Source organism: Oncorhynchus keta, chromosome 32 (assembly GCF_023373465.1).
Source record: "Oncorhynchus keta strain PuntledgeMale-10-30-2019 chromosome 32, Oket_V2, whole genome shotgun sequence".
Lineage (NCBI taxonomy): Eukaryota > Metazoa > Chordata > Actinopteri > Salmoniformes > Salmonidae > Oncorhynchus > Oncorhynchus keta.
Genome location: NC_068452.1, coordinates 538,317 through 558,679, shown reverse-complemented (window position 1 = coordinate 558,679; position 20,363 = coordinate 538,317). Strand labels below are relative to the sequence as shown.

Genomic DNA, 20,363 nt, shown 5'->3' with positions numbered 1-20,363 from the left:
TATAAACTTTTTCATTTATCCGCTCATGATCGATCGTAAGCCATGGATTTAGGGCCCCACCCGCATCACAACACAGAGTCTTGACACAGGAAGTCAGATCCAAATGCACTTCTGAAGGTATCGATGGGGAGCAAAGTCGACGCTGTCTCACGACCTGCCACGATAAATAACAGGAAGAGAGGGAACAAGTGAAAGGAGGAGTGTGGGAGCCAGGCCCTGCAACCTAGCGGCAACAACACGTCTTCTCCTGTCTGTATGGTGTGTGTGTGTGTGTGTGTTTGCATGTGTGTGTATGTGCTTGCGACCCACTCACAGCGGGGGAAACATGTCTTCACTACGGGACACACGCTACCTCTCAGCAGTATGCCAAGAGCCCCCATGCTTGATTACACACTCTAAATACAGATAATGAACATGAAGTGGGAAAGATGTGTGGGTGAGCGGGAGGCCGTATGCTTCATTTGCAATATGCCCAAACATAATGTATTTCTGCCGTGGCAGGCAGGTGTGCCTAAAGTAGCTACAACTGTGCTTTTAGACTTTTTGAGAGGTGAATTGCTGCGCTCTTTATATTTTTTGGGACTTACAGATGTAGGATCTTAGTTTGAGCGAGTTTGCTACAGAGGAAAATCAACCTGCAGCAACAGTAAATGTGAATTATTACGTGGGTTATACGAAGAAAATCTTGTGTGAAATCTCAAAGTGGAAATTTAAAAAATCAAATGATCAAATGTAGATCCTACACCTGTAGGCCCCCTATCAAGCCGACTGGTGCACAAGATCCCTCTTTACATAGTCTGTGAAAAGGGCAGACAAACGGTCAAAACTAAAGAACAGCGAATGTTCACTCCTAAATCCTTCTATGACATAATGGCTTTTTTTATTGAGCCATAATTACATGCAAATTAAAATTTGGCAGAGCGTTTCCGGAGATTGGACAAACGGAAATTTAAAAAATGACACATCTTTGTTAGGTGTATCATGTAGAAGGACTGGGAAGGTTGATGGCCTGTCTTATTTTAACAGTCCAATTACGAAGCCGCACAACCAAATCAGGCACAACCTCATCAATGTGTCATCATTGTTTTGCTTCTCAGGACGAATCAAGCGCCGGCTAAATATATCCCTCTTTCCTCTCAGTAGAGAGAGAGAGAGAGAAAAAACACCTTACAGTGCTGATATATAATGCTAACATGGTATTTTCATTAAGTGCTGCTTGTTTGCCCACCTGTCACTTGCCCTCATACTAACACGCTTATTCTCCATGCAGCCATGGAGGTCACAGCAGTTAGCGAGGCATCGACATGCCCTCATGCCGCCCTGTTAGCACTGTTCTCATTATATTACATTACACAGCCGCCATTTTGGATCTGGTCCGCTCCTTTAGGCACTCTGGAGACACACAGGGAGGTGGCTGACAGCGCGATCAATGAAAGCCACAGCAATACATTACACTTAGGGCTGCAGCGCACACTACACACTTTCTGAGGCTGGAGTGTGGCTCTGGGGTATTGATAGATCGGGCAACCGCAGTGGCACTAAGCCAACGGTCAATACTATGGGCCTACATGAAAACTGCACAGGAAATGCACCCCTATGGGTCTTCTTACCGTGCTTTTGTTTATTACTAGGAACTCGTTAGCTGCATAGAGAGATGGTTATGGTGTTGTGGTTTGTTCTGATTGTCTGTTGTACTGGTACATCACACGTGCTTTTAAAAACATTTGGCTAGAAGCACCACGGCTACTTCTTCCGTTTCTTTCAAGGAGTTCAAGGAAGTTCTCTTGTTGACAACAGAAACTGCCTGAATACTGCTGAGTTTCTTTTAGGACTGATCACCTTACGAGGAGTTTACGGCAACATGAAGAAGCCGTTCTAGAGACTCTGCACTACAATCATTCATCCGAACAAATTTAGGAATTCCTTCTGACCCTGATAGATAGTAAATCACCTTCATGTTCCAATTGTTCAACCTTAGGAAGTTGTCTTGCCTGTTTATGTGATGGCAGGTCTGAATGTGTTTTTATAGGCTTTCAGGTTTACCTGAATTTGGCCCGTGGGGCTGCATATACATTTGGGAGTGCTCCTTTAAACTGGCTTAAGCTGTGTGTGTTGTGCACTGACATGAGGTCCACTAATTCCTGAGCTCCCCTAGTGGGGGAGTGCCCTTGGTAGGGTGAGTGAACACCGAAGGTCAAGTATTAGGGCTCCTAGCTAGCGTGCCCACTAAGAAGCAACAATTTGATATTCAGAGAGAATGAACGAACGAATGAATGAATTCATTAATGATTGAACAGTTCACGAATGAATGATTAAGAGTAATGAATAAATGATGGAATGGATGATTGGATAAGTAAATGAAAATACGAATGAATGTGAATTATTATGTGGATTATAATCCATGTTGATTATAATCAACACTACATGTTTTAAATGTCCTGCATTGCAGGAAAGTTGTCCTGCAAAAAGAGTGATCAAATGAAGGTCCTACATCTGTAAATGGGGAGAATGATGGTGTGATAGTGGAGGAGATGTTAGAGGGAGGGAGAGAACAGCAGTAGAGAAATAGGACACTATTACTCTGACACTCTCCCCATACATTATAGATTCCATTAGAATGTCAGCTCGTTCACGCTCAAGTGAACAGTCTCGCCCGGCACCCACAGCTACTCCAGCCACTGTAATTCTCTCTTTCTTTCTTTCTTTCTTTCTTTCTTTCTTTCTTTCTTTCTTTCTTTCTTTCTTTCTTTCTTTCTTTCTTTCTCCCTCGTTCTTTTCTCCCTCCTTCAGATTGAAACATTGAAACATCCTTGGGTCTGGCATGGTTGGCCGTTTATTCACATTTCCTGACGTCGCTCTCTCGCTCTCTCTTCCTCTCTCTCTCTCGCTCTCTCTTCCTCTCTCTCTCTCGCCCTCTCTATCTCTCTCTCTCCCCCTCTCTCCCTCTCTCTCTCACCTTCTCTCACTCTCCGTGTCTAGTGACTCTGATGTCCTTCTCTTCCCTAGCAGTCACACACACACACACACACACACACACACACACACACACACACACACACACACACACACACACACACACACACACACACACACACACACACACACACACACACACACACACTCACTCACTCACTCACCACTGGACTTTAATGAGCGATAAAGGGCAGCATATGACGTGAGTTAGTATCATCCAGCGCGGGTCTGTGCTTACAGTGAACATGATCTCTCTAGTCTCTACTACTATACACACACACACACACACACACACACACACACACACACACACACACACACACTCACTCACTCACTCACTCACTCACTCACTCACTACTGGACTTTAATGAGCGATAAAGGGCAGCATATGACGTGAGTTAGTATCATCCAGCGCGGTCTGTGCTTACAGTGAACATGATCTCTCTAGTCTCTACTACTATACACACACACACACCACTGGACACACACACACACACACAGTAAACATCTCTCTAGTCTCTACACACACACACACACACACACACACACACACACACACACACACACACACACACACACACACACACACACACACACACACACACACACTTTCCATGACATAGACTGACCAGGTTAATCCAGGTGAAAGCTATGATCCCTTATTGATGTCACTTGTTAAATCCAGTGTAGAGGAAGGGGAGGAGATTAAATAATATTTTTCAAGTTTTGAGACAATTGAGACATGGATTGTTTGTGATTGTGTATGTAGGGTGAATGGGCAAGACAAAATATTTCAGTTCCTTTGAACGGAGTATGGTAGTAGGTGCCAGGCGCACCGGTTTGTGTCAAGAACTGCAATGCAGCTGAGGTTTTCACACTCAACTGTTTTCTGTGTGTATCAAGAATGGTTCACCACCCAAAGGACATCCAGCCAACTTGACACAACTGTGGGAAGCATTGGAGTCAACATGGGTCAGCATCCCTGTGGAATGCTCTCAACAACTTGTTGAGTCCATGCCCCGACCAGTTGAGGCTGTTCTGACGGCAAAGGGGGGGTACAACTCAATATTATGAAAGGGACCTTAATGGACACACACATACACACACACACACACACATATACACACTCACCGCCCTACAGATACCAACATCTGATAGCAGGGATGTTTAGATGTCAGGGCTATAAACACCTGGATGTTAAGATGTCAGGGCTATAAACACCTGGATGTTAAGATGTCAGGGCTATAAACACCTGGATGTTAAGATGCCAGGGCTATAAACACCTGGATGTTAAGATGTCAGGGCTATAAACACCTGGATGTTAAGATGTCAGGGCTATAAACACCTGGATGTTAAGATGTCAGGGCTATAAACACCTGGATGTTAAGATGCCAGGGCTATAAACACCTGGATGTTAAGATGTCAGGGCTATAAACACCTGGATGTTAAGATGCCAGGGCTATAAACACCTGGATGTTAAGATGTCAGGGCTATAAACACCTGGATGTTAAGATGTCAGGGCTATAAACACCTGGATGTTAAGATGTCAGGGCTATAAACACCTGGATGTTAAGATGCCAGGGCTATAAACACCTGGATGTTAAGATGTCAGGGCTATAAACACCTGGATGTTAAGATGTCAGGGCTATAAACACCTGGATGTTAAGATGTCAGGGCTATAAACACCTGGATGTTAAGATGTCAGGGCTATAAACACCTGGATGTTAAGATGTCAGGGCTATAAACACCTGGATGTTGCAAAACATTTTCCAGCACCAGAGCACTGATAAAATCACACACTTCATGTCGGGCCAGATAATATCCTGTCTCTCACACACACTCTCCACATGCCTGCAAGTATGTATAGTGTAGAGAATCATTGTACCATTTAAACCGCTGTGAAATATCGTTTCCATAAACAAAAATATTGTGTTTTCAGCTGATTGAAACTGGTAATATCGTTTCCATAAACAAAAATATTGTGTTTTCAGCTGATTGAAACTGGTAATAGACGCAAAATTACAACAAAGCACAGGAAGCATAGAAACCACATCTGATCTCCTGCTTGTTTTCAATGAGAATGACAGATCTTTAACTCTCATTGGTCAGGTCGTCCAAAAAGTGACATATTGCAGCTTTAACTATATATACAGTATATACTATCCTATATATATATTTGACAAATTACCATTGAGAGCCTAAATGTAGAAAATGGTGCTGCCAACAAACTTAAAGACCACCCATATACAGTCGCCAAACCTCTCAAAGCTCTTAAAGTTTCTTTGGATATCGTGTTTCAGAAAGCTCAATGGATGTAGAAAGATAAGCAACCACTTTACAACCCCACTCTCCTCTTTTCCTCCTCCCATCTTCCCCTCCTCCTATTCATCAGTCTACCACTGAACAGATCCCTAGAAGGATATCCCACACTCTTCTACTAAGATGTAGAGACCTATGATGACCTAAGGTCACTCACTATATGACAACAAAGGACATCCTCAGTCACAACCATGACTGTAGGGCCAAGCGGCCATTTTGAAGCCACAACCCCATCGAGGTGCTGCGACAGTGTGTGACCCAGTGTTGTTGAGTCAAAGTATGTCCCAGTCTCAGTGTCACATAGCCCACATTCCTCAGAATCCTCCCATAGCAGACTGCTTTAGAGGATCTGGACAAACATACTCTTCTTAATAAACACCCTGTGTCCCAAATGGCACCCTATTCCTTCTATAGTGCACTACTTTTTACTAGGGCCCATAGAGCTCTGGTCAAAAGTAGTGCAGTCAAAAGTAGTGCACCACATAGGGAATAGGGTGCATTTGGGAGGCGGAGAGTGAGCCGCCACAGCTGTCTACAGTCCCTCTCTAAATTAATCTGGGAGTGAACAGGAGGATCAGGGCCGGGCTCCACTGATCCTAGGTCAGCTGCTGAGGACAAGCCAGATAGGGGATTAAAATGGGAGAGATGGAGGACAGCGAGAGGCTCGGCACCACCACCACAGCTCTGGGTTAGAGTCCACAGGGGGACCTGTCAGCGTGGTGGTAATGTGATCGTAGGGGGACTCTGAATAGTAGTTGTAGTGGTAGTTTATAAGGAGGATAAGGGTGTGTCCGTATGAACTAAGGGTAGTTATGGGAGTGTGCGTTATACATAGACATTCTACAAATGACCATCTAAAAACACACCGCATAAACACACACACACTTAGACATATACACACACACACTGAGGCACCAAGAGCCTAGGGGCACCAGAGCAACCCTCTACACAAACAAACAGCCCAGGTCTTAACCCTCCTCTCCAACTAAACCAGCACATACAGCCCCATTTAGAAAACCTCAAAGACTCCACAAGACTTGTACAGTGCAGCCTACCATATGACGTAATGCACCATGTCAGTCAGTCATCAGGTAACAGAGCTCAGTATTACAGCCAACATGGGTCCTAATGCATTATGTTAGCATTATCGCAGAACCAAAATGGCCACCTAGTCCAGTGGTTCCCAACCAGGGGTACTAGGACCCTTGGCGGTACTTGGCCTATCCACACGGTGTACTTGTGAAGACTCATGAGACTATAGGCCGACTGATAAAATGCACGAGTGGGTAAATTGAGTTGGTGGTACAGTAAGCGAAAAAGTTTGGGAACCACTGGCCTAGTCGACAGCCTCTCCAGTGTTCGTGAGCATAGAAAGACAGCCATTTTGGATCTGGCCATAGATCAATCGCTCCCAGAGAGATGCCAGAAACGGTGGCCGGTCGCCTTGTTGTCAGCTGACGGCAGTCTTAATGATGGACCACGGGCCACACACCAGACGACTCATTTTTCACATTCTTCCGTCATGCCATCCAGAAACACAGACATAGCGCGCTGAGAAAGACCATGGAGGTCACTCCCAGTTGCCACAGTCCCCATAGGCTTTGATGAACTATTCCTCCTCTCATCCCTCGTGTCTTAAAATAACTAATATTGAAATGTTCAAGGGTTCATTGTAGTTCATTGTGGCTTGTTTGTTTGCTGTTGTTGTTGATGATGTCCCTGTTTTTGGATGGTGTGGCTTTCGGGCCGAATGGTGACTATAGCCATTTCCATTGTTCCAAGCGAATTTGCAAATCTTTTAATCATTTTTCTCTTTTAATTATGGCACGTACACTCAACAAGACAGACAATTTTCATAGTAATTTACTGAACATTAAATAGTCATTCTGTTAGTGCCTACTTAAACCAAAAATAAAACAATTGGTCTCATATTACAACTCCTGCAGGTCACAGCGCTTAGACTAACAATGCCTGGATGCATACAATATGTCTACTACAATATGTCTACATAAATACAGTCTAGAAATAAATTATGTTTTTTTTGGTGTGGTATCACTTTTGGTTAGGTGATCCCCCTTTAAAAAAAACAATAGCGACACTCAATCTTGCTCAATCTATATAAATTATTTATACTCAATCACGAGCAACCATTTAACTAACCAACCGTCAACCAATGTTAAGGAACCACTTGGTCCTTAGATACTTCAAACATCTTTCTCTGACGTATCCTCTTTCATCCATGTACAGGCATGTACTGTATGTCTGACGTATCCTCTTTCATCCATGTACAGGCATGTACTGTATGTCTGACGTATCCTCTTTCATCCATGTACAGGCATGTACTGTATGTCTGACGTATCCTCTTTCATCCATGTACAGGCATGTACTGTATGTCTGACGTATCCTCTTTCATCCATGTACAGGCATGTACTGTATGTCTGACGTATCCTCTTCATCCATGTACAGGCATGTACTGTATGTCTGACGTATCCTCTTTCATCCATGTACAGGCATGTACTGTATGTCTGACGTATCCTCTTCATCCATGTACAGGCATGTACTGTATGTCTTACGTATCCTCTTCATCCATGTACAGGCATGTACTGTATGTCTGACGTATCCTCTTCATCCATGTACAGGCATGTACTGTATGTCTGACGTATCCTCTTCATCCATGTACAGGCATGTACTGTATGTATGTCTGACGTATCCTCTTTCATCCATGTACAGGCATGTACTGTATGTCTGTACGTATCCTCTTTCATCCATGTACAGGCATGTACTGTATGTCTGACGTATCCTCTTTCATCCATGTACAGGCATGTACTGTATGTCTGACGTATCCTCTTTCATCCATGTACAGGCATGTACTGTATGTCTGACGTATCCTCTTTCATCCATGTACAGGCATGTACTGTATACAGGTACTGTATGTCGTATCCTCTTTCATCCATGTACAGGCATGTACTGTATGTCTGACGTATCCTCTTTCATCCATGTACAGGCATGTACTGTATGTCTGACGTATCCTCTTTCATCCATGTACAGGCATGTACTGTATGTCTGACGTATCCTCTTCATCCAGGGTAGCCGGGTAGCCTAGTGGTTAGAGCGTTGGACTAGTAACCGGAAGGTTGCGAGTTCAAACCCCCTGACAAGGTTCTGTCCCTGAACAGCCACTGTTCCTAGGCCGTTATTGAAAATAAGAATTTGTTCTTAACTGACTTGCCTGGTTAAATAAAGGTAAAATAAAAAATGTACAGGCATGTACTGTATGTCTGACGCAGCCAGGGTCGCATTCCGACTTACTTAATGTGTCCATGTCTGTGACTTTGGAACCCAATATGTCATGTCTCTGAAACATGACCCCTCACCCCAGGCATCACTGGCATCCTAATATGTGCTTCTTAAACGTGGACTCGGAATTTCCATTTGTTACCCTGCCTTCACCACAGAAACAGGGGATGTCAAATAAAAAACTGTTTAAAAAAAGAGTGGAACGTGACAAACCCCTCACATATCTCCCTAAACTTCACGCTAGTAATCCCCAAATGTTATTGAAAAGCCATTCACTTGATCATACAATCATTCATATGTCTACTGTATAGCACACTTAGAGAAAACCCCGTCTGATCTTTGTAGGCCCATGTCTTCATAACATACCAACTCTTCTTTCAGATGCAAATAAGCTTTATTAGCATGAATGAACAAGGCCACTGTTGCTAAAACCAGGTGAGAAAACGACACCAATAATGACAGTTAAAAAAAAAAAGCATTGTAATGGTGATTAGAGAAAGGGGGGAAAAAAAGAAAAAATATATACATATAATATTACCAGAGATTATTTTTAAAAGAATAAAAAAATTAAAAAAATACATCAAAATAGTAATAACAATCTTTATTTTTCTCGGTTCTTTATGATATAGGATCATTCTTCAATGTAGAACCTACTGGATAGTCCACTTACAGTACTAGAGGTGCCTATATTTTAGGTGCTTATAATTGAGGTGCCTTTAGTTGGGGTGCCTATATTTGAACTCTATGCTTTCATAACCATCTCTTTTCTCTCTGTCTGTTCTCTGACTCCAGGTTCCACACATCTCGGGGACCAGCCGGCGCGGCCTCCCTCCAACCCCAGCTCTCCCTCCTCCTCCCCCCACACCCCCAGTGCCCTAGCCCTGGCCCTGGGTAGTGGAAGCTCCGACCCGGTCCTTAACGGAGGCCTGGGAGGCCCCAGCTCCGCGGTCTACTGTGGTGGCTCTGCGGGAGGTCTGTACCTTTCAGAGCCACTCTATTAATCAAACTATCAAACCCACTGCAGGGGGTTAAGAGAGGAGAGAGGGGGACACTAGGTAGCAGATGTCCTGGGTGGTGAGTCTGTTCGGTACATTGCTTCTCGTGCTGTGCAGCGGGAGGACACAATGTCTCGTCTACTGTTGTAGTTACATCATGTGAGGCTGCCTTCATAGTAGAACAACAGTGGTAAAATGGATTTGTACTGTATTTATAGTAAGGAATGTATTGATCAACACTAGATTAGATCCATTACATCAGTACATACACTACTGGTCAACATTTTTAGAACAACTCCTCATTCAAGGATTTTTCTTAATTTTTTACTATTTTCTACATTGTATAATAATAGTGAAGATATATCAAAACTATGAAATAACACATATGGAATCATGTAGTAACCAAAAAAGTGTTAAACCAATCAAAATATATTTTCTTTTTGAGATTCTTCAAATAGCCACCCTTTGCCTTGGTGATAGCTTTGCACACTCTTGGCATTCTCTCAACCAGCTTCATGAGGTAGTCACATGGAATGCATTTCAATTAACAGGTGTACCTTCTTCAAAGTGAATTTGTGGAACGTCTTTCCTTCTTAATACGTTTGAGGCAATCAGTGGTGTTGTGACAAGGTAGAGATGGTTTACAGAAGATAGTCTTATTTGGTAAAAGACCAAGTCCATATTATGGCAAGAATAAGCAAATAGAAACAATCCATCGTTATTTTAAGACCTGAAGGTCAGTCAATACGGAACATTTCAAGAACTTAGAACTTAGTTTCTTCAAGGGCAGTCGCAAAAACCATCAAGCTCATGGGGACCGCCACAGGAATGAAAGACCCAGCGTTACCTCTGCTGCAGAGGATAAGTTCTTTAGAGTTACCAGCCTCAGAAATTGCGGACAAATAAATGCTTCGCAGACTTCAAGTAACAGACACATCTCAACATCAACTGTTCAGAGGAGACTGTGTGAATCAGGTCTTCATGGTTGAATTGCTGCAAAGAAACCACTACTAAAGGACACCAATAAGAACAAGAGACGTTCTTGGGCTAAGAAACACAAGCAATGTACATTACACCGGTGGAAATGTGTCCTTTGGTCTGGAGTCCAATTTGAAGATTTTTGGTTCCAACCGCCGTGTTTTTGTGAGACGCAGAATAGGTGTACAGATCTCCATGTGTGTATTTCCCACCATAAAGCATGGAGGAGGTCTTATGTTGTGGGGATGCTTTGCTGATGACACTGTCTGTGATGTATTTAGAATTCAAGGCACACAAGCAGCATGGCTACCACAGCAATACTGCAGCGATACCCCATCCCATGTGGTTTGGGCTTATTAGGACTATAAATTATTTTTCAGCAGGACAATGACCCAACTCACCTCCAGGCTGTGTAAGGGCTATTTTACCAAGAAGGAGAGTGGTGGAGTGCTGCATAAGATGACCTTGCCTTCACAATCCCCCGACCTCAAACAGATTGAGATGGTTTGGGATGAGTTGGACCGTAGAGTGAAGGAAAAGCAGCCAACAAGTGCTCAGCAGCCAACAAGTGCTCAGTTGAACTCCTTCAAGACTGTTGGAAAATCATTCCAGGTGAAGCTGGTTGAGAGAATGCCAAAGTGTGCAAAGCTCTCATCAAGGTAAAGGGTGGCTATTTGAATACATATATTTTGATTTGTTTAACACTTTTTTGTTTACTACATGATTCCATGTGTTATTTCATAGTTTTGATGTCTTCATTATTCTACAATGTAGAAAATAGTAAAAAGAAAGAAAGACCATTGAATGAGTTGGTGTTCTAAAACCTTTGACCTGTAGTGTACATGCAGAATGTCTCTCTCTTTCTCCCTCTCCCTCCTTCCCTCCCTCCGTCACTACGTCCCCCCTAACAGGAACGACCCCCAGCTCGCCCATCAGCCTCCCCAAGTCGCCCACCTTCCCATCAGGCAGCGGGAGAGGGCCCGGGTGGCCGACTGGAGATGAGTGTTCCATCTGCTACGAGAACCACGTGGACACGGTCATCTACGCCTGCGGTCACATGTGTCTCTGCTACACCTGCGGCGTCAAACTCAAGAAGATGTCCAACGCCTGCTGCCCCATCTGCAGGAGACAAATCAAAGACATCATTAAGACCTACCGTAGCACGTAGGGGGCCTTTGAAGCTAAGGGCCCCGAAACTGAGGGCCACAGGCATAAGTTAATGGGGAGAGGAGGAAGACGTTGGGGAAAGACTTTGATAAACTTTTAAGATCAGGGAAATGGACAATGGACAGTTCACTCTGGTTCTTTTGTGTGATAGATATTGAGGAAGAATCTTGTTTCAAGAAGAATTTTTGTTTCAAAAACCCATTTTTTGTTGGCTGGTACAGTTAGTAGACCTGCACTGCAAAGGTCTCTTACATTTCCACTTTCCCTCTCTGACGCAGTGTGTGACGGCTTTTGAAGTGGCGGGGGGTTTGCAACCGCGGCGAGAGCTTCCTCTCTCAACTAGAAGTGTTCATTCTTCTTGCTCTCTCCAAGGATTCAGGAAGTTTCCGACTTTGAGGGAAGAGAAGCCACTTCCAGACGACTGCCGCGAGTTTTCTCATTTGCATGGGAGCAAACGAGGTGGTTTCAATTCAACGTTTTTGGTCTTGAGGTGATCTATCTATGTTGAAGAGCAGAAGGACTGTTAACTTCCAACATTTGCTTTTTTAACTTGACTCAACTTTGTCTGTGAAAACCAAAACAACAGGAAATAGCCGCCCTTGTCTACAGATCAGTTCTTTATTAACACTACGTCTCAGTATGACACAACTTCTGTCTGTGTGTTACTTAGGCAAACTGCAGAGGAAAAGAGAGGACTTATTTGTTGCTGAAGCGCCGTGACCGGAAAGGGATGCATTTCTGCAGTAGTCATAGGATTCATCAATAGGAAGATGATCACAGTTGTATAAAGTTGTGAAGTATAGGGACGTAAGTATATGACGTGTGAAGGAGGGCTGTAAATCACCTCTTGCTCCTATATAGTAAGTCATATATTCTCAACCAAATGTATTTGTGTGGTAGTTCTATAGCACATTCATTGGTGGTAGCTGTCCTGTTCCGCTAGCTCGCTATCTGCTTGCTCTGCAGTGTCGTGTGTTGCACTGAAGTCAGTACTGCGCTCTCGGAAATGCCCCATCTAAACAGATTATTTTACACAATACATTTAAACAACCATCAAAAAACCATGTCACTGGAAGCCTCAGCTCCCAATCCAATCCCAGAATTTGTACCCACATCATGTGACTTGGAAGCAGGAAGTGAAAGTACATTTATTGGGTGTTCCTCAGGTCCAGCTGTTTAACGCCCCAAAATGGTGACAGTTTACGCAGACACCAGCCCAATGCACTGTGATTGTTGCCATGGAATACTGTCCACCGTCGATCCGTGACACAGCCCCCTGCCTTATTTTATGAACAGTTAATTTGTTACATGCGGATGTGTGATAAATAATACCTTGTTTCTATTCATATTTTTCACCAAGACCCCTTACTAAAATACCAAATACGATGTTACATGTGTCCGAAGAAAAGCTTTCAGAAACAGGACTTCAGAGGATAAACTCAGAGGGTAAGAAGCACATGAAACAAAACTGAATTGACCCCAACTTATTTTTATAACTCAAAACACAACCCTAAACCCTATCACGGTATTATTCTAACATCTGCATAGTGCTTCAACCAGTAACAAATACCCTTCACAGTTGCACACGTTAATGTAGGGTTATGAGAGGTAGATGGGAGTTCCTCAATGTTACAAGTTGATAGACAGTTGGTTACACGTGTTGTCACTTACCCCATATGACTTTTATCACTTTGGGGAGAATCGTAATTTCCACTAAAGTCGAATTATCACATCAATGCAAGACTACCTGAAAATGTGATTTTGTAAAAGTAAGAATTTTCCCCTTTTTGATCAGTATGTATCATATATCCCATTGAAATTCCCATCACGCCTGTGTGTCCTGGAGCTATATGCCATAGCTTTCTGCCGAGAGCTGAAAAGGCTGTTTCTTTTTAACACGTTTATCTTGCATCTTGGTGTAATTAATAGATAATCGACAATTGAATCTGGAATGTAATGATGCGACGGTATTTGCCAGTTCCTTGTTTTTGGGGCAAATACTGACAGATGTTTCGTATACGTCCTCTTTACACTCACAAACAGAACTTTGTGTTTTTATGACATTATACGCTACTGCTTGAAGTGTTTATTCACATTTTGAATGTTAATTTATGTTTTCAAATGAGGCAAATCGTTTTATTGGTGTGGTTGGTAGTATCGAGAGAGAAAAACATATTTTGTCAGCTTTTTTGTTGTTGATTGATAGTCATGATTGTAATGTTTGTTTTCTGGTTGATTGAAACCATGAAATAATCCGCTATTTCTACTTCTACGGTGTATCCTAGAGCCAGGAACGATATTATCTTGTACCTGCAGTATACAATCATAACACCTTGTTGCGCTTGAGTACAAGACAAGCACAGATGAATCATTTTACAAACCCTGAATATTCAGACGCTGAATTATTTTGTCATTTATACGTTATTTTTTTATGCCTCCTTTCGAGTCCAAACCAGGTTTGTTTTTATAGCCCTTACCAAGTATATAGTTTAAAGGCCGTTGTTGTATGGCAATGTTAAATGTCACTTTATAAGAATCCTGATTGTACTTTTTAAATGGTCTATAGGTTGTCTATAGGTAATCTCTGGCATTTTCTATTGCAGAATTTTTTTTTGCTGATACTAAGTGTCCGACGAAATCCGAAACCCAATAAAAAATGAATGTGTTAATCCACCTCGTCATTTGAAAAGTCTGTGCTAAACACACGTCATTTCCTCTAGCTTGAAACAGGTTTTTACTGCCCCTTAATCCAAGGAATTTAACCCACAACCACTAATGTAAACAATAGTCATTGGACATACGGTCATGTCATAAATGGCATTGACAACCTATAATAATGTAAAAGTTAAATATCATTCAAAATCAACAAGGCACCTACATTGCTGCCTATCGTATTTATTGAGTTGCTACATACAGGATTAATTGAAGTGGTCTGACTCATGTCAGTACTCAGTGGCTTAAAGTTCAGCCCTCCACACAGATACTATGACTAGGGCCCAGAATTGTTCCTGACCTAGTGACCTGGAACACTCAGGGCCCTAACTATAACACCAACCAGTTGCGGTGTGATACCAATTTACCCCAAAAATATTTTTGGGTTTCTCTCCTGATTGTTTGTCAACCCTGTATTGTATCTATTTTCCATTGAAGTGATTGGATCTCAGATCCAACAGTACTTGGGTGTTTGCTTTCTTCTTCTACTATCCTCCATTTTAGAAAAGCCCTTCTTCTAGACAGGTTTCACCTGGGAAATATACTTTATTTTCTGTCTTTTAGTTGTTTGAGTTGTTTGTTCACTCCGTCCGAGTTAGTGAACTTTGGGACCAATAGAAGACAAGCTGAAAAAGATATATATATTTTTTAATCTCCTAGGCCATCATTTAGACAGAGTTCAGGGGTCGATCAGAACGCTACACATAGAAATGTAACATAGGCTATAGGTCAAACACGATTGCTCCTATTTTCTATGATATAGAATAATATATGTTCTGTGTTGTGACTCATCCATTGTTTGAGATACTTTGCAAACATGTCTTTATTTGAAAACTAGTTTCCAAGTGATCTGTTTGTGAGCTCTGTTAAATGTGATTCGGATGATGGTGTCAATAAACTTTCCATACGTGTTTCAAGGAAGTGTCTGTGCCTGCTTTTCTCATAAAACTTAAATAGAACATACATTAAATACATTTGATTACAGACTAATTCTATATTTTCTATCACATAGAAATATCCATCTTAATATGATTGGATTATCTCCCATACATATCCAACTATAACATACACTTGATGACAAATTCTTATTTATTATATCCATACTCTTGATTTTAATTCATCCTGTAAATGTCATTTTTTTATTTTTTTATTTAACTTTTATTTAACCAGGAAGGGCTCATTGAGATTTGAAGTCTCTTTTTCAAGAGCGCCTTGGCCAAACTACAGGTAATCTAGTAAAACAACATAGAATTCACAAGAGTATAACAAAATCATACAATTAAAAACATTGACAGGTCAGGGAATCAGCCTCAAATCATCCTTCTGGACAATAAAAATGCCCAAATGAAATGGTAGTAAACCCAAAATGTCTTTGTAAATAAAAGTATACCAGTGACTGAGCCTACAATTGACTAGAGAAGGCCAGCCAACCCTGGTATATAACGTGCAGTGGTGTGTAAGGATTTTGCAGTTTAAAATACATCTCAATGCTCCATGGTAAAGGGTGTCAATTGATCTCAAACACTGTGTGGAAGCATTCAAATATAGAATATCCCCATAGTCTAGTATAGGCATAAATGTAGCTGATACAAGTCTACTACTGGCTTCAAAAGAAAAACAGGCCTTATTCCTCAAATAAAATCCCAAGTTCAGGTTCAATTTTTGTGTAAATTGTTGAATATACAATTTAAAAGAGAGGCCGTCATCAATTAAAATTCCAAGGTATTTATATGAGATTACAGTCTCAATCTCATTGCCCTGACAGGTAGTAATAGGTGAAAGGTTCAGAGGTCAATTTCTTGCTTTAGAAAACTGTGCCACTAGAGATTCTCGTCCAGGCTCTCAACCTTTGCCTCTCCCGAGTCCGTACGGGAGTTGCAGCGATGAGACAAGCCTATAACTACCAATTGGATGACACAAAATTGAGGAGAAAAATAAGAAAACAACATAGGTTTAGTTTCGTCAGTATTGAGGATAAGCAGTTTGCATGTTCTGGATTGCTTTTGTGAGAGAAGAGGCACAACAATAAAAAACAGTATAATCAGCATAAAAGTGAGCTTGCGTATTTTGCACATTTTTGTCTAAATTAATTATATGAATAGTGAGTAAGAGGGGACCAAGTACAGAGCCCCGGGGCACACCATTACAGACAGACGATTTAACAGACATGAGCCCATCAAATGCAATGAGTTCTATCAGACAGATAAAGTTGAAGTCGGATGTTTACATACACTTAGGTTGGAGTCATGTCGTGGAAGATTCAGAATTTGTTGGTAACATATGTAAGATGTTTTATATTCATCAAATGTGTGTAAGTTACTTCTCATCAGAATGGTATTTTTGTATAATACTGTAGCGAGGTTGCAGTTATCTGTTCTATGTCAAGACTAAGTTGCATGGGCAGCAGAGAGGGGAGAGGTCAAAGTGTCATCATGTGTAAACATATCTTTCCCCAGTGGGGAAAGGAAGGTGGCAGTGTCTGGAATCAATCTATGCTCCCTCTAATGTTGTTTCTATCTTAACCTATAGCCTCATTCTCCTCTCCGTGAGTTTGTCCAGGATTGGTTGTATTTAGGGTTGGTTGTATCTAAACGACAATTTGATATATGCCTGTTGATATGGATGATTGGTTTATGGTTCTGGGGTTTGAGAAAGGAGACAAAGCTGAACGATGAATTATGTCTGTGTTGCCTGACTATGTGTGATCTTTGCTATAAAGGATCCCATTTTGCCATTGTGGGGGGACTCTCAACTTTTCATTAGAGATACTGAACTGTTGAAAGTCAAAATGCTATAGAGCTTATATAATTAAAGATGGACTTTTATAACTAACTCTGACTTGTGTGTGTGGTTTGCTCCCATGATTTGGTAAATAGAGGAAATTTCCATGACAGTCATTCAAAGATGTTTTTCAACCACTCCACAAATGTCTTGTTAGCAAACTATTGTTTTGGCAAGTCGGGTTAGGACATCTACTTTGTTTTATGACACAAGTCATTTTTTCAACAATTGTTTACGGACAGATTATTTCACATATAATTCACTGTATCACAATTGCAGTTGGTCAGAAGTTTACATACACTAAGTTGATTGTGCCTTTAAACAGCTTGGAAAATTCCAGAAAATGATGTCATGGCTTTAGAAGCTTCTGATAGGCTAATTGCCATTATTTGAGACAATTGGAGGTGTACCTGTGGATGTATTTCAAGGCCTACCTTCAAACTCAGTGCCTCTTTGCTTGACATCATAGGAAAATCAAAGAAATCAGCCAAGACCTCAGAAAAATAATTGTAGACCTCCACAAGTCTAGTTCATCCTTGGGCGCAATTTCCAAGTGCCTGAATGTACCACGTTCATCTGTACAAACAAACTTGTTGGAGAAAACAGGTACAAAAGTATCTATATCCACAGTAAAATTAGTCCTATATCGACATAACCTGAAAGGCTGCTCAGCAAGGAAGAAGCCACTGTTCCAAAACCTCCATAAAAAAGCCAGACTATGGTTTGCAACTGCACATGGGGACAAAGATCGTATTTTTTGGAGAAATGTCCTCTGGTCTAATGAAACAAAAATACAACTGTTTGGCCATAATGACCATCATTATGTTTGTAGGAAAGAGGGGAATGCTTGTAAGCCGAAGAACACCATTCCAACCATGAAGCACAGGGTGGCAGCATCATGTTGTGGGGGTGCTTTGCTGCAGGAGGGACTGGTGCACTTCACAAAATAGATGGCATCATGAGGTAGGAAAATTATGTGGATATGTTGAAGCAACATCTCAAGACCTCAGTCAGGAAGTTAAAGCTTGGTCGCAAATGAGTCTTCCAAATGGACATTGACCACGAGCATACTTCCAAAGTTGTGGTAAAATGGCTTAAGGCCAAATAAGTCAAGGTATTGGAGTGGCCATCACAAAGCCCTGACCTCAATCCAATTGAAAATGTGTGGGCAGAACTGAAAAAGCTTTTGCGAGCAAGGAGGTCTACAAACCTGACTCAGCTCTGTCAGGAGGAATGACGCAAAATTCACCCAACTTATTGTGTGAAGCTTGTGGAAGGCTATGTTTGACCCAAGTTAAACAATTTAAAGGCAATGCTAGAAAATACTAATTGAGTGTATGTAAACTTCTGACCCACTGGGAATGTGATGAAAGAAATAAAAGCTCAAATAAATCATACTCTCTACTATTATTCTGACGTTTCACATTCTTAAAATAAAGTGGTGATCCTAACTGACCTAAGACAGGGAGTTTATACGAGGATTAAATGTCAGGAATTGTGAAAAACAGAGTTTAAATGTATTTGGCTAAAGTGTACGTACACTTCCGACTTCAACTGTAGTTAGCAAATCATGCAACTGCGTGCACCGAAAGACTAACGCGCGACACTCTCTGCTTTAGTATCAACTGTATCAAAAGCCTTAGAGAGATCAATAAAAAGCGAGACACATTGCTGTTTTTTCGTCAAGGGCTTGAGTGATATCATTTAGAAACCTTCATGGCTGATGTTATTGTGCAATGCTTCTTCCTGAAGCCCGATTGGTCCATTGATAAAACAGAGTTAGTATATAAAAATAATTTTAGCTGTTCACTAACAAGGGTTTCAAATAATGACACAATCCATTGATTGAGATGACTACCATCCCCCAGCCACGCTGATTGCATGTATCATGAACACAGTTTGTCAGCATAGTGGTAAAACACACAGGAATCCAAATAGAGAGGCTAACCCAGACCTACACAACCCTGACCTTCTGTGGTCCAGTGGAACTTGGTGCTTTCAGTGGTATGTGATTTGTGGTACCTGTTACATCATGTGTTTTGGACGGCCCCAGCTGCCTAGGTGGTTTATGTTCAACCGTGGTCCTCCGGGGGACACCAGGCTTAGGGTCAGGGGCTCCAAACACTGCAGGCAGCTACCGCCTCATCCAAATATCCCTCTGATGTCCCCAATATGTCTGTCAGTAGTGGATTAATAGCATGTAAGACATGGTAATAGCTTGGAGCAGGTATGAGGTCTGATAATATTCTAGACGATATATATCAAATCTGTCATCAAGATGTATTAGTATCCCATGACTCTGTTATACCATGATGGGTCATAGTTCATGTCGATAGGCAATACTCTGTGATGATGGATTAAACCTTCATGTGTTAAAAAAATAATAATAATTTGAATACATAATGCAGTCCAGCATTACAAAGCCCCTTGAGGTAAGACCTTCACAAATAAACAGCCCAAAACCGCAAACCATGAGCTCAAACTCCCGTCTGACTCCTCCGGCTAAGGCTGAGGAGAACAGACTAGTTCAAGATTGCCATCTAGTGGATATATAGAAATAGTTCCACTGACCAATGAGAATCTGTTTTAGGGATGGGTCGTCCTATGGGAGCTTTCCTCAGCTGTCGACACTGTCACATTTAAATATGCCATCACCGTCACACCTGAAGATGACAGTGACATGGAATGAACAGACACACTAAGACCTTTAATTCAATACCTCTCTGAAATATTCCCCAATGGTCTATGTGCAACCAAAAGGTGGCAGAAACACTGTCGGCCTCTAAGTGTTTGTTAGTCTTTATTTGACACCTGTCATTCTAGAACCTTCCTGACATACTACAATACAGTCTTTATGTTGGACATGATGCCTCTATGTATTTCTCCTCTTACAGGTTGTTAGTCTGAGTGTTACATTTTTGTTGTACACCTCCCGCAACCACCCATGATCAATGTGATGAATGCTCTGACATTTAGATGCTGAGGGTAACTTGCACATGTTCTGTTGAAAGCGAGCGTTTTGTAACCGGTGGGGGTTCGATGGGGGTTGGGTGGTTGTCCTCAGGGGAGGTAGGTGTGCACATTTTTCGTGTTCATTTAGGTGTATGTGATACATCTTTCTACATGTGTATAGATTCCCCC

The 20,363-nt window shown here is 41.8% G+C and overlaps 1 protein-coding gene across 1 annotated transcript in view; it reads left to right on the top strand.

Annotated features, from left to right (window-relative positions):
* Positions 1 to 15,358, top strand: part of LOC118365694 (E3 ubiquitin-protein ligase NEURL1-like) — a 65,402-nt gene extending 50,044 nt beyond the window's left edge. Inside the window, exons 5-6 of the mRNA XM_052490297.1 lie at positions 9,382 to 9,561; positions 11,474 to 15,358. Coding sequence (XP_052346257.1) covers positions 9,382 to 9,561; positions 11,474 to 11,730 — 437 coding nt within the window. The 3' untranslated portion in view covers positions 11,731 to 15,358. The remainder of the gene's footprint in view (positions 1 to 9,381; positions 9,562 to 11,473) is intronic.
* Positions 15,359 to 20,363: the final 5,005 nt, after the last annotated feature.